Source organism: Amblyraja radiata, chromosome 15, assembly GCF_010909765.2.
Source record: "Amblyraja radiata isolate CabotCenter1 chromosome 15, sAmbRad1.1.pri, whole genome shotgun sequence".
Classification (NCBI taxonomy): domain Eukaryota; kingdom Metazoa; phylum Chordata; class Chondrichthyes; order Rajiformes; family Rajidae; genus Amblyraja; species Amblyraja radiata.
In genome coordinates, this window is record NC_045970.1 from 7,805,205 (window position 1) to 7,819,423 (window position 14,219).

The following is a 14,219-nucleotide window of genomic DNA, read 5'->3' on the forward strand; positions in this document are numbered from 1 at the left end:
CCTCTTCTTACTGCTCCACGTATTGCTCTTCCTCTGGCATCGGCTGGTGGCATGGGTCAGATGATGAGTGAGTCTCCACACGTGCCTGCTCTGCACTGCAGTGCATGCATGGATTGGCGCAAACAATTCACTTTCCTACTGAGAGTACACGCGGCCATTTCCACTACCACCTTGAAGTAAGAATATAGTTGTTTTATCTGGGACAAATGACAATAAAACACTCTTGACTCTCCTTGCATGCCCCGTATATCTGCCCCCCAGTTGCTGTGGGTCGGGATTAGAGTGCACACTAATGCAAGCAGTTATACAAATAGAGGATAGGACTTGCTCATGACCCATCACCTAAAATAGATCTGACCACAGAACATCTCCGGCAACGTTGTCTCCCTTTGATAAAGAAGACACCCAGTCATCCGAAATATGAAGAATTTCGCATAATGTGCATTGTACAACTAAAACATGCCCCTGTTGATTAAATGTTTCAGGATCTGTACATGTTTGCCGCCGAACGCTGCCCATTTTTTTTGTGAAAGGCCAGTAATACTGGAAAATCTCAATGCCCCAAAATGCTGGATGTTCCTCGTTGCAGTCAGAGCAGTGGCATTAAGTTTGTTGTGAATGCGTTATATCTGGGTGGCCTCTCTATTGCAGGGTGTAACACAATGGTAAACAGACTCACCGTGGCCATCAGCAAAGAAACTACAGTGAGGAGGTTGAGAGCCAAGAAGACCTTGTACTCCATAGTCAGAGCTGTCCAAGTATGAAAATCGCCCTGCAGACTCCCGCATGTGTCAGTGAGGGAACACGTAAACTGGAGGAACCGCGGATCCCTGGACGGTGGAGGACCCTGTTTGTTGGAGTTGGTCTTGAAATGATGCAGTGAACGTGACGCGTCTTTGTGAGGAGGATGGTAAGCATGTCCTTTGTCGTAGCGCATGATGTTTGAGACAATAATGCCCCCAGCGTTGAAATGCAGCACACAATCCCTCACTGAGATAATGAGTATCTCAGCAGCGCAAGGTTGCAGAAAACAGTCTATGCTGGTTGCTGCACGTTTTTGACTTGAGGACTTTCAGCAGCCGAGAGGCAGATCAGAAGTTATCTTATCAGGTCGACTGCTGTCAGAAGAGTAATTATAAATATGGAGTAAAGCAACGAGCTGGAAAGTAGACAAAAGTGCTGGAGAAACTTAGCGGGTGCAGCAGCATCTATGGGGCGAAGGAAATAGGCAACGTTTCGGGCAGAAACCCTTCTTCAGACTGGAAAGTTGTGTTCCTGGTTTTGTTCAATTCTTCCAGAATGGCCATTGTATGCAGTTTGAGCTCCAATGTTAATGAGTAGAAACAAAGAACTGCAGATGCTGGTTAATTCACATAATGAAACAAAGTGCTGTAGCAACTCAGCGGGTCAGGCAGCTTCTCTAGAGAACATGGATAGGTGGCGTTCCGGGTCGACACCCTTCTTCAGACTGACTGTATGGGGGAGGGGGGAAGAAAGCTGTAAAAGGGAAGAGGCAGGACAAAGCATGGCAGGTAATAGCAAAGTTCCTATAAGATCTTTGGATAATAGGGTAACACAGGCGAGGGTTTTTTTTTTGACAGGTAAATGGTTGGAAAAAAAGGCCAGAGATAAGAACAACAGGTGTGAGACAGCTTTGAAGAGTTGCGGATTTTGAAGCAAGGAGAAGGAAAGTAGGGGGTGGGGGTGGTGAGGGGTGAAATAAGTGTGAGCCCACGGGAGGAAAGGGGGTGGGATTGTGGGGAAGAAGAGTGGGATGGGTTAGTTAGAGATTATTTAAAATTGGAGAATTCAACGTTCACACCGTTGTATTGTAAACTACCCAAGCGGAATATGAGGCGCTGTTCCTCCAGTTTGCGTGTTGCCTCACTCTGGCAATGGAGGAGGCCCAGGACAGAAAGGTAAACGGCGGATGGGAAGGGGAGTTAAAATGATTAGCCACCGTGAGATCCAGTAGGTATTGGCGGAGGGACCTCCAATTTATGTTGGTACGGATAGAAAAAAAGTATTATCTGGAAAATGACATAATTAGTTCATGTCTATTGCCAAGAAAAGTCCAGGCCCTTGTGACCCAAAATATGGGTCAGACATGGAAGTCTGGTTTTGCAATGAGCTACACTTAAAATTGAAATTTGCATAATTTGCACTTAAAATCGAGTGACATCTACTTTCAAGGTAAAGATATTTCAGCCAAATTATTTTAATGGAGAATGTGATAACGAGGTAGCACAAGGCAAATGCCTCGCTAAAAATCAAACACTATTATTAAACACTATTATAAAATACTATCTCAGGATCCCGAGTGACCTCATGGAAAGATACCTGGCGTGCCCATAAGCTTAATGAGTTGAATATTATCCATGGCTCAGCGCCCAACACCTCCGCCCAGTTCGCACTAACCTACCTGATCTCCCGGTGGCTCAGCACTTCAACTCCCCCTCCCATTCCCAATCCGACCATTCTGGCCTGGGCCTCCTCCATTGCCAGAGTGAGGCCCAGCGCAAATTGGAGGAACAGCATCGTATATTTCGCTTGGGTAGATTACACCCCAGCGGTATGAACATTGACTTCTCTAATTTCAAGTAGTCCTTGCCTTCTCCCTCCTTCCCTTCCCAGCTCTCGCACAGCCTACTGTCTCCACCTCTTCCTGTCTTCGACCCCCACCCCCCCACCCCATCAGTCTGAAGAAGGGCCTCGACCCGAAACGTCGCCTATTCCTTCTCTCCATAGATGCTGCCTCACCCGCTGAGTTCCTCCAGCATTTTTGTCTACCTTCGATTTTTCCAGCATCTGCAGTTCTTTCTTAAACACTTCTTCAGACTGATGTCAGCGGAGGGGGATACACATAGATAAGCAAGTGTAAGGTGTGAAAATAGAACAACGTGGATGAAATTCAAGGAAAATGTAGAATGTATCATTGTTGGCTGGGAGACGTTAACAACAAATTAACACGTAAATAAATGTTCATTGTTTTAAAAGAGCAAAGATAATAATATATATATATATATAACCCAAATTCCAGCCAAGGTTCAGGCCAGCTTTAAATGTAAAGTCTCTCCACCTTGGTCTCCATAATCAATCTTCAGTCCATCCACTCCTATCCCCATTGACAATCTTCCGTCCTTTCCCTCTTTCCTCTCCCCATTCACGAACTACATGCTATCCTGCTCCCCATTCACAACCCTCTACCCTCTCCGCCGCGCCCCCCATTCATAATCTCCATTCCACCCTCGTCTCCATTTACTATCCCCCAGTCTGCCCTCTCCTCTCTCTCCACATTCCATATCCTCCCAGTCCACCACCACCATGCCAGACAGCGAATATTGTGGAAGGGCAGCGAGGATGCACCACGGGGTGTGGGATTTGAATGAAAGAGGTGCTGTAGTATTTATATGTTTAAGAAGGAACTGCAGATGCTGGAAAATCGAAGGTAGACAAAAAATGCTGGAGAAACTCAGCGGGTGCAGCAGCATCTATGGAGCGAAGGAAATAGGCAACGTTTCCTTCGCTCCATAGATGCTGCTGCACCCGCTGTAGTATTTATAACCTATTCAGAGTGACAGCCAGCGTGAGAAAAAAAAATCCTACTGATATTTTATTTTATTTACAATATACATGAATCCCTTTGGCCCCCTTTTCTGTCGCTTGAAGAATCAAACGAAGTACATTCTGGAAATAAAAAGGAAATGACAAAATGACAAAATCCGAGATCTCCCTAGCCTTTCCTACGGTAGGAACTCGCCGAAGGACCATATTTTAATGTCAATCCGCGACAGTTAAGTCGGGATACTCCAGCTTTCAGTTCGTAGCTTGCACGCTCAGAAAATGAGCTTGCAGCTCATGTATAAGTGCGTAAATGAAGTACTGTGCCTTACGACGGGGTCATTGGTGTCCACTGTTCAAATGCGTTTACATAATGGTGAATTATCGAGAGAAACCAACGTGAGTTTCAGCGAACAGTTAGATATGGAGACTATCAGATATCGATCTTTGGCTGCGAGGAAATGGTTGGCAGTGGACCCCTCAGCCGAGCTCTGATGCCAGTCCATACTATACGGCGTCTCGCACTTACATTTTGTGAAAGACAACATCGTTTGGCATAGATTTGCCCACGACTCCTGATGCCACAATAGTTGGGCACTAGTTAACTCGCCCTCCAAGCCTGCCTGCCATACACTGTCCCCGCTATTCTTTGACGGGGTTGCATTTTTCCTTATCGTTCAAGCGGCGAAAGCGAACCTTCAGCCCATCGACTGGGTGTACCACGGGCACGGTCTGCATGATGGGGTAGGCGGCACTGGCCAGTTCCCAGTGCGCACTGCTGATCAATTCAATCGCCAGTGTTTTCAGGATGACCCGTGCCAGCTCTTTCCCGATGCAGCTCCGAACGCCACCTCCAAAGGGCAGGTAATTAAATCTGCCCGCTTTGCTCTCATCTCGCTCGGGTCCAAAGCGATCAGGGTCGAATCTGTCCGGATTCAGGTAGACAGCGGCAGTTTCTTGTGTATCCCGAATGCTGTATATAATATTCCAGCCTTTGGGGATTTGACAACCCTGTGAATGAGAGAATGAGAATGCAAGTAACTGCAAGCAGTGCTAGAGGCACGTTATTCAAAATTGTGACATAGACTTAATTCACTCAGTAATATCATGCTGTATTCATTCGCCACATTTCCCGAAGGCTTTCGTTCTTCCACCCTCTGCAAGCTGCCGCTAAACTCACTGACCACTCTGGGGCAGTTCTACCCCGCCGTGATAGATAGACTCCTGTCATACGCTTCAGCCCACAAACTCCCACCGTTCCCCACTCACCCGTTGACCACCTCGCACAGCCCTGCCTCTCCGACGCGGCCTCACGCCGCTTTGTTACAAATAGCCCGTCACTTTTCATCCACTGTTTCATTAAAACCTCCGAAAGTGTTCAGCCGAACCATTGACAACCGCTGCATCAGACAGACAGGATTAAAGCATTTACTTATCTGGTTTAAACCGAATATAGACGGAACATGCTGGAGTAATTCAGCGGATCAGACAGCGCATCTCTGGAGAGAAGGAGTGGGCGACGTTCTGGGTCGATACCCTTCTTCAGACTCACCCATTCCTTCTCTCCAGAGATGCTGCCTGTCCTGCTGAGTTACTCCGGCATGTTGTGTCTACCTTCAGTTTAAAGCAGCTTCTGCAGTTCCTTCCGACACATTACATCGCTGGTTGTTCCCGTCGGATAAGAAAGCTTTATAGCATTTTGCAAGACAGTCACTCAGAACAAGATTTCGGAAAGAGGGGACAAGTGTAGAGGCATAAGAACAGTTCGTTTTTTTTTTTTAAAGGAAAATAGAAAGGGGGTTATTGGTTTAAAGAGTCCCTTCCAACGTTAGTTGCAGAAACACCAACAATGTAGGGAACAATAATTGAGGGAGTAGCCGGTGGTCGCGAGAACAATCAATAATTAGCGGGGGTCGTGGGACTGACCCACGGAGGAATTTCCATCTCATTCTAGAAACAAGGAACTGCAAATGCTGGTTTACAAAAATGACAAAGTGCTGGAGTACCACAACGGGCCAGGCAGCATCTCTGGGAAACAAGGATAGATGACGTTTCGGGTCGGGAGCAACTTCAAGGGTTGAGATATGTTGCCTGACCCGTTGCCTGGTCAGTACTGAGTCTGCAGAAACGTCGCCCATTCTTTCTCTCTAGAGACGCTGCCTGACCCGCTGAATTACTCCAGTATTTCAGTGTCTACCTTCGGTGTAAACCAGCATCAGCAGTTTCTTCCTACACATCCAATACGTTGTGTCTTTTCTTCGATCTGGATCTGTTGGAGAATGGGGAACCAACGGAGCAAAGCCGAAAAACAAAGGGATTAAGGGAGTGCAGGGCTGTGTGAAATCGAGCCGTGCTCCTGGCTGCGCTAATGCATGGCAGCTGGCAGTGTGCAAGAACGGACATCTTCAAGAAGGGCAAGCTTGAGGCTACTGGTGACACATGCAGCACTAGTCAGCGCGGAGACCCACAGCGGTTCAGGAGTGAACCAATCCCGGGCTATGCGAAGCGATCGGTCGTGGGATTAACCATCAATTTTCAATCCAGTGTTAGAGTAAATGTGCCTCTAATTGAGACGATTGTTCTTTATAAACGCGTTCCCCTTTTCACTTCATGCACACACACGTGTTGGGAACAATGTTCTGAGGTGCCAAATACTGTGTGTGACACTTGTATATACCTGACTCTGGACAGAGGTGGTTAACAAGTGATTTTGACAATATACTGTAGATTAGCTCACCGAAGCTTGCACTCTTCTTGGAGACTGCGTGTTGATATCGACTGGGCACTGGAGCAAGAGGTCCTAGTTTGGAGATGCTACACTTACCTTGGGACACCTCTGCCATGACACTGATTGAAGAAAAAATGATTTGTTTCAAATGGGCAAAATAACCCGTGGACTTCAGGATAGAACTGATTGGAGACAGATTCCGTGAACAGTGCCGCCAAAACACAAAGGGCTGCAGGAACTCGGTGGGTCAGGCAGCATCTGCAGATGCTGCCTAACCCACTGAGTTCTTCCAGCATGTTGTCTTTTGCTCAAGACTTCAGCATCCGCAGGTAGCCAAATGGAAACAAAGGCTGGGATAATTAACACCCTTGAAGTAAAGGATAACCTGAGGGGAAATGGTCACAGAATTAATAAACTTTCTAAAACAAAAAACAAAAAATGCAGGTGATGGGAATATAAAATGAAAACGTTGGAAACATTCAGCAGGGAAGAGACAGAGTTAAGGGTTGGGTTTCAGGTCGAAGACCCTCACATACAATCGTGTGTGCAGTTAGAAATGCAGAGACATGTTTGCCTTTGATTTTTTTCTGTTTAAATAAGCCAGATAAATAGAAATGAGAGACGCATTGGTCAGGGTAAATGGTGCAATCTAATTATTGAAAGTAAGCCTCGTAGAATTTAACGCCTCTCAGAATTAAATAAATGATTATATTCATTGTATATTTGGATATATTTAGGTATGAACTCCTATTGATGAATAGTGGAGAGCGTACCGATTGGGTTGAAAGGCCAGAACGAAGGAGACACAGAAATGCTAGACATTACTCGGTCCATCACGGGTACTGACCTCCCCACCATCGAAGAGGTCTCTATGTAAGGCGCTTCCTCAAAAAGCCTGCCAATATCATCAAAGACCCACACCACCCTGGCCACGCTCTCATTTTGCTATGGGATTCGGAAGACTGTACAGGAATATGAAAACGATGACCACCTGGTTCAAGAACAGCTTCTTCCCAACAACCATCAGGCTCTTGAACACCACAACAAATAACCTCAAAAACTATGATCTTCTGTGAACCGCGCTTCTGGCCGCACTTGGGTGTTTGTTCTATTATGATTACTTAGTAATATGATTAATTTATTGTTTCTATATCATTATATGTTGTCTCTGTGTGTGTGTGTGTGTTATTTCGTTTACAGGCCAGTTGAGCTGAAGTAAGAGTTCAGTTGTCGGACAAATAACAATTAAACACTATTGCCTCTCGATTCCTAAATACATATTTCTAAATACATATTTAAAATTTCTATTTCTACATTACGATTCCTAAATACAAATCATGTAAATCAATATTATTAATCACATTTGCACTCGCCGAGCACAAAGAAAAATGATGGCATCCAGGAGCCGCATGCAAAAGGCCGACTGGTACTTCATCATCTGAACCTCACACCACTGCGTGGAGCGCCACTCTAAATGGTACACGACAAGGTGGCCTGCTCTGTCGTTGGTGCCCGGTACAAGCAGTGTGGACTGCATGTGTGCCGGGTGGTGAGTTGTGGATGCACGGAAGACGGGTCCCGGCTCATCTACACCAGGGAAAGGCCAGGCCAGCGCACACTTACACCCTGGCCAAGCTGCACTGGACTTAACAGTGGGCTATCTGAACCCACATGGTGTTTAAACATCCTCAGGGATGGTGACCATGAAACTACCAGATGGTTGTTAACAAAACCCTTTTAAATTCACCCACGTCCTTCAGGGATAACATACCTTCCTTACTCGCCTATATAAGACGCAAGAACCGCCACTGCCTCTCTACCCGCCTCCTCCGAATGGGGACATTGAAGTGTGGTCAACCCGCCCGCCCGCCGCGTCCACATCCCGTAAAATGAAAAATGTCTCGGAGAAAGGCGATTCCAATCTTGGCGGAGCCTTCCTCACGATAGTTTCGCTGCCGCGGTCACGGCCAAGTCCAGGCAGTTTACCCGGACGCAGCTCCGAGTCTAGGGACAGTACAACGTCGGGCTGAGCCGATAGCCAGTAGCCATCTCTTGCACAATGGGACGATGCCAGCGACCCACTTGCCTACACCTCCAGCCTCCCCAAGTATCAACAGCGCACGCACTGACCAATCCTGGTTACTCGCAGTTGAGTTTAGTTTTGTGCTGATCTGTGAATACAAGGTGACATTTACCACAACCGTTAAAGGTCAGAGTCTGCCAGGCTGGTTGTGGAACAGAGGGAAAGGGGAAATAAACAGGTCAATTTCAGGCGATAAGTTAGTTGCCAGATGACACGGGCATCAACCTTCAGTTCTTCCACTATCGCAATAACTAAAATGCAAAGGCAGATTTTTATCTCAGTTTTGCCGATGACAGAAGGTTAGATAAGCAAGTGAGCAACGGGAGTAGGAGTGAGATGGAGAAGGTGAGCAAGTGTGCAAGGTTGTGGCTGGTGGTGCTTCTGTAGTTTGTGTGTTGGCAGGGTGAGGATGTAGCTGGCAATGGCATCCCTCATTGTCAATTCCCATATACACTTTGATTAAAACCCGGGGGGGGCAGAGGTTACACGTCCCCTCCATGTTTTGAGAGGTGGGGGACATCCCCCCCAAGTTTTTGTAATCCGGATTTAAAAATACGGTGAAATCTCCGCTTTTCGCGAGACAGTGGGGATGGGACTGATGATCGAGGGCGCCGATTGGAGGAGAGAGACGTCGGTCAGCAGGCAATGGGGGCGGGACATGATGATTCAGCGCAATGATTGGAGGAGGGAGGAGTGGGGGTGGGACTGAGGACAGAGCGTGGTGTTTGGAGGAGGGAGACATGGCACCGACCTGCTCCTCATCCGCAGCCAGGATGATCCCGGCCGGGTCTCCCGCGCTGTCCTGTCCGCACCCGAGTAACCCCCCCCCCCCCGCGGGTGGCCAGAGTGGTCGGCAGCAAAGATCCTCCGCTATATCTTTGGTCGGCAGCCAGACGGGCCAGCGCTAAACCCAGCTAACTCTGCCAGTCCCGACAACCCTTCCTGGACTTGCGGGAAATATGGCCAGCGCGGAGAAGCAACGCTGGTATCTCGTCAGTCCAGACAGGGCTGTGGTTAACCCGGTGAGACAGGCAGAGTTGAGCTGCATTTAGCGCTGGATTGCGCCTCCGAAGCCTCGCGCGCGTGTGCGCGTGTGAGTGTGCGCATGCGCGCGTGGACGCCAAGACATTGTGTGTCCCCCCCCCCCCGTCCCCTCCATGTTTTGACAGCGGTTTCCGTCCCTGCTTTGATAGAAAGATGACAATGTTTTTCACCAAAGACAATTGGGGCCTTGATGGGCTGAATCGCCAGACTCAAAAAATAAACATGCACGGGTTACACAAACACTCATGAAGTTAAATGGTAATTTGGGTTTTATCGCAAAGGGGAAAAACAGACCTGCTGCCTTACAACCTTGGTGACACAGTTCAGTTCAGCGTTTGATGGCATTAGGCCTATTTATATTTGCTGGAGTTTAGAAGAATGAGGGGGACCTCATTGAAACGTACAGAACAGTGAGAGGCTTGGATAGAGTGGAGGTGGAGAGGATGTTTCTACTAGTGGGAGAGTCTGGGACTAGAGGTCGTAGCCTCAGAAGTAAATAACTTTCTTTTAGGAAGGAGATGATGAGGAAAATTCTTTAGTCAGAGGGTGGTGAATCTGTGGAGTTCTTTGCCACAGAAGGCTGTGGAGGCCAAGTCAGTGGATATGTTTAAGGCAGAGATAGATAGATTCTCGATTAATGCGGGTGTGAGAGGCTATGGGAGAAGGCAGGAGAACGGTGTTAGGAGGGAGAGATAGATCAGCCACGATTGAATGACGGAATAGACTTGATGGGCCGAATGGCCTAATTATACTCCTATCACTGATGATCTCCACAATCATAGAACGTAGAACAGTACAGCACAGGAACAGGTCCTTCCACCCATAATGTCTGTGCTAAACATGATGCCAAGAACAACTCTTATCTGCCAGCACAGAATTAATATCCCTCCATTCCCTGCATATCCATGTGCCGATCATAAAGTCTTTTAAATCCCACTACCATATATCAGTCTCCGCCACCACTGGCAGCACATCTCAGGCATTCAACACCCTCTTAAAAAAAAACTTACTCCACCCATCCCCTTTAAACTTTGCCAGCTCGCCTTAAAGCTATGACCTCTAGCATTTGATATTTCGATCTGAGGCAAAAGGTTCTGACTGTCTACCACATCATAATTTTATATACTTCTATCATCAACCTCTGGGATTCCAGCCTAAGTCTGTCTAACTTCATCTTGTAGCTAATACCCCTAATCCATTCTGGATCACAAAAAGCTGGAGTAACTCAGCTGGACAGGCAGCATCTCTGGAGAGAAGGAATGGGTGATGTTTTGGGTCGAGACCCTTCTACAGACTGGTTAGGGATAAGGGAAACAAGAGATACGGTTGTCCACGTGGAATTTGTATATTCTCTCTATGACCATGCTTGTTTGTTTTGGATGCTCTGGTTTCATCTCACATCCCAGAGACTTGCGGGAGATGTGCTGGGGGACCTGGTGAGTGGTGGAATATTGCGTTGGGGGTTGCCAACGGTAACAGCAGCAGCAGCTTGAAAGAGAATGCTGGGCACCACCATCTTCAGTCCGACTGGGCCGCACGGGGGGTGTGGGGGGGGGGGAGTGTATGACGGGGGGAGGGGTCGAATCAAAAGTCGAGTCTGTTCATTGACTCAAAGATTGCCCCCCATCGGGTCCACGCTGTCCGTCCGCCCCCCCCCCCCCCCCCCCCCCCCCACCCCTCCACTTTGCTTAATTTTGAATCACAAAGCAGAGATATGGAAACTCCACAACCAAAGATAGACACAAAATGCTGGAGTAACTCAGCGGGACGGGCAGCATCACTGGAGAGAAGGAATGGGTGACGTTTCGGATTGAGACCCTTCTTCAGACTGAGAGTCAGTTGACACGGAAATGTCACTAATTCCTTCTCTACATCGATGCTGCCTGTCCCGCTGAGTTACTCCAGCATTTTGTGTCTATTTTCGGTGCTAACCAGCATCTGCGGTTCCTTCCTATACATCTCCACAACCAAGTAGTTTAGCTGGAGTGAATATAGATTTTTGGGAAAAGAAAATGCATTTGATAAATGCAAGTTTTGTTGAATATGCAACTAACTCGATAGCTGTGGATGTAGTATTTATGATCGTTCAAAGGACAGATTTATAACAAAGATAGTATTGAAGATATTATACCAGAATGCACAGAATTGATTGAAGGCCTATAAAATAATAGAAATAAATAGGCCAATTTATAAATTATAAATATAAATTATAAATGACAATATTTAATTTTTAATAATAATAAGAATATTTAATAGAATAAATAAATAGGAAATAACAGGAATAAACAAGTGACAGGTGCCAAAGATCAGAGTTGAGCACCAGCTAGTTGGAGTCAGTATTGGTCAACAAGGTAAAGGGCAGAATATTATGTATCTGACTTTGCTGACAATGTAAAGCTTGGTGGGAAAGTGAACCGCAGGACAGATGCACTGAGTGAGTAGTGACCTATTCAGGTCAACTGAGTTGGCGTAGAAGTGGCAAACAGCACAACTTGGGGAATTAGATTATTCACTTTGTAAGGAAAAATTAATGACCGCAATATATTTGCCCTGGAGTTGGTGCCATATAGAATTGTTAGACCAATTTCTGTCATGAAGGGATTATCTTCTGAGGAGGAGTTGAATATAACTGGTCTATTCTCACTGACATTCAGAAGCACAAGCAACCTTCTAATTGAACACATATGACGCTGAGAAGGATTTTTGCGCTGATGGCTATAAATATTTGGAATTTTATACCACAACGTGTAGCTGCTAAGCCTACATTTGCAAATGAAATCAACTAGGAATATAGGAATGGGGCATTCAGTGAGATAGGATGAACATGCATGATCGCATTGGATGGTGGATTAGAGTCTAGAGTCAAATTGCTTGCTTTTGTTTATTATGGTCACAATCTCCAGAGCCAGGGGTTAGGTTTGATTGGCAGCACATGTTCTTCTCACATATTTATAACTATCTACTTAAGCCTAAGAAGCTTGGGGAGAGGTTGACAAAGTCAAGAATCTGTGATTCCCTGCAGGCACAAACATTCTGCTGGATTTCAACTTGAGCAACTCAGAATATTTGCATGCTTGGCCAGTAATAATACCCTACACACTTCATGCTGCCTTGAGAAAGCAGCCAACATAATAAAGCATACGTTCCACCTCAGTCATTCCCTATCCTCCCCTCCCCTCCCATCGGGCAGAAGATAGACAAGGTTTCTCCTCTCTCCGCTTGGCCAGAACAATGTTGAAAGCATGTACCACCAATTCACAAATAGCTTCCCCCCTGCTGTTTTCAGATACTGAATGTTCTTTAATAAGCTACGAGATCTTCCAATCTACCTCATTGCAGACCTTGCTCTTTTTTTATCTGCACTTGTTCTAAACTTGTTCAATGGTATAATGGCACAACACTATATTTTGGCCTCTAGTGTTTTTCTCTTCTCTTGTTTGTGGCTTGATTGTACTCATGATGAGTATGATTTGAACGGATAGCACACTTGCAAAGCTTTCCATTGTATCTCAATGCACATGACAATGGGAAATCATTACCAATATCTTACTAATTAGTTTGACTTGAAGCGTTTCGAGAGCCAATGGGAGAGTATCTGAGCCCCAGTAACACCTCTACTAGCTCAAAAGGACCCAGAGTGCTGGAGTAACTCAGCAGGCCAAGCAGCATCTCTGGAGAACACGGAGAGGTGGCATTTGGATGTGGACCCTTCTTTCACCTACGCATGTCCTGGCTGACCCGCTACTCCAGCACTTTGGGCCCTTGTGTGTAAACCGGTATCTGCAGACCCTTGCCTCTACCTGCCTATCAAGGGACATACTCAGTAGTCGAAGAGTTAATATATTGTGTGCATGAGTGTTTTTCAGAACTCAGTATTTCCAGAAAGTTCTTCCTTTATTAAAAAATGTTAATAACAGCAATTATTTTCAAGTAGGGCAATAGGTCAACGTCAGTGATGCTCTGGAGACAACTGTCTTCATAACAGGATTCCTCATGAACCCCTGATTTCTTATTGAGTGGTTCATTACAGGAGCTTTATCCAGCTCTAAACTCTACCATCGTGAATTGTACCATTATCGCATTCCCCCAGATGATAGCCCTTCACTACCGCTGGTCAAAGTACAATCGGTCCTGCCAGCTATCAAGTTTGCTCTGTTCAGCTTCTATAAGTAAGGAAGTTAGAAACATAGAAATAAAGTTCTTGGGTTTTTGTCAACAAATATTCTTGAACCAGTGGGCCAGACCCCTTATGAATGTGTGCATATGGGAATACAATAAAAGGAAATACTTAAATGTATTAAAGACATCAGCCCAAACAGAAGATCTATTGAACAGAATATCCCCCCCCCCCCCCCACCCTACACCAAATCGACCCTTTATGCACATTAATACTCGAACGCCAACTAATGCCCTGAAAGAATGGATCTTGATATTTAAGGCTGGTGTCGTGTATTTGGAAACAAAATGCTACTAGGAACCACATTGAAAGTAATTGACTGAAGAAAAACTATTGTAAATTAGTGAATTATTATAACCTGGTTAATGGATGAAATGACATAAAAACATTTGAAAGGAAATTGGATAAATGCTAGAAAGAAGATCATTTGCAAGGTTGTGGAGAAAGGGACTAATCGGACTGCTCTCTGTCAAAATCAACACAGACACACAGTGGGTGAATAGTCACCCCTAAACAGATGAACTCCGAAAATGTAAGCAAACACTGCCTTCCCCAGCAGTCTGTGGAATTCTCTGCCTCAGGAGGCAGGTTCTCTGGATGCTTTCAAGAGAGAGCTAGATAGGGCT

At 46.1% G+C, this 14,219-nt stretch overlaps 1 protein-coding gene across 2 annotated transcripts in view; it reads right to left on the reverse strand.

Moving 5' to 3' along the window:
• Window positions 1–3,600: 3,600 nt before the first annotated feature.
• LOC116981004 (cytochrome P450 26C1) overlaps window positions 3,601–14,219 on the reverse strand; it is a 34,539-nt gene continuing 23,920 nt past the window's right edge. For both annotated transcript variants that reach the window (XM_033033592.1, XM_033033591.1), the window contains one exon: window positions 3,601–4,572. In XM_033033592.1, the coding sequence (XP_032889483.1) occupies window positions 4,204–4,572 (369 nt within the window). In that variant the 3' untranslated portion in view covers window positions 3,601–4,203. The remainder of the gene's footprint in view (window positions 4,573–14,219) is intronic.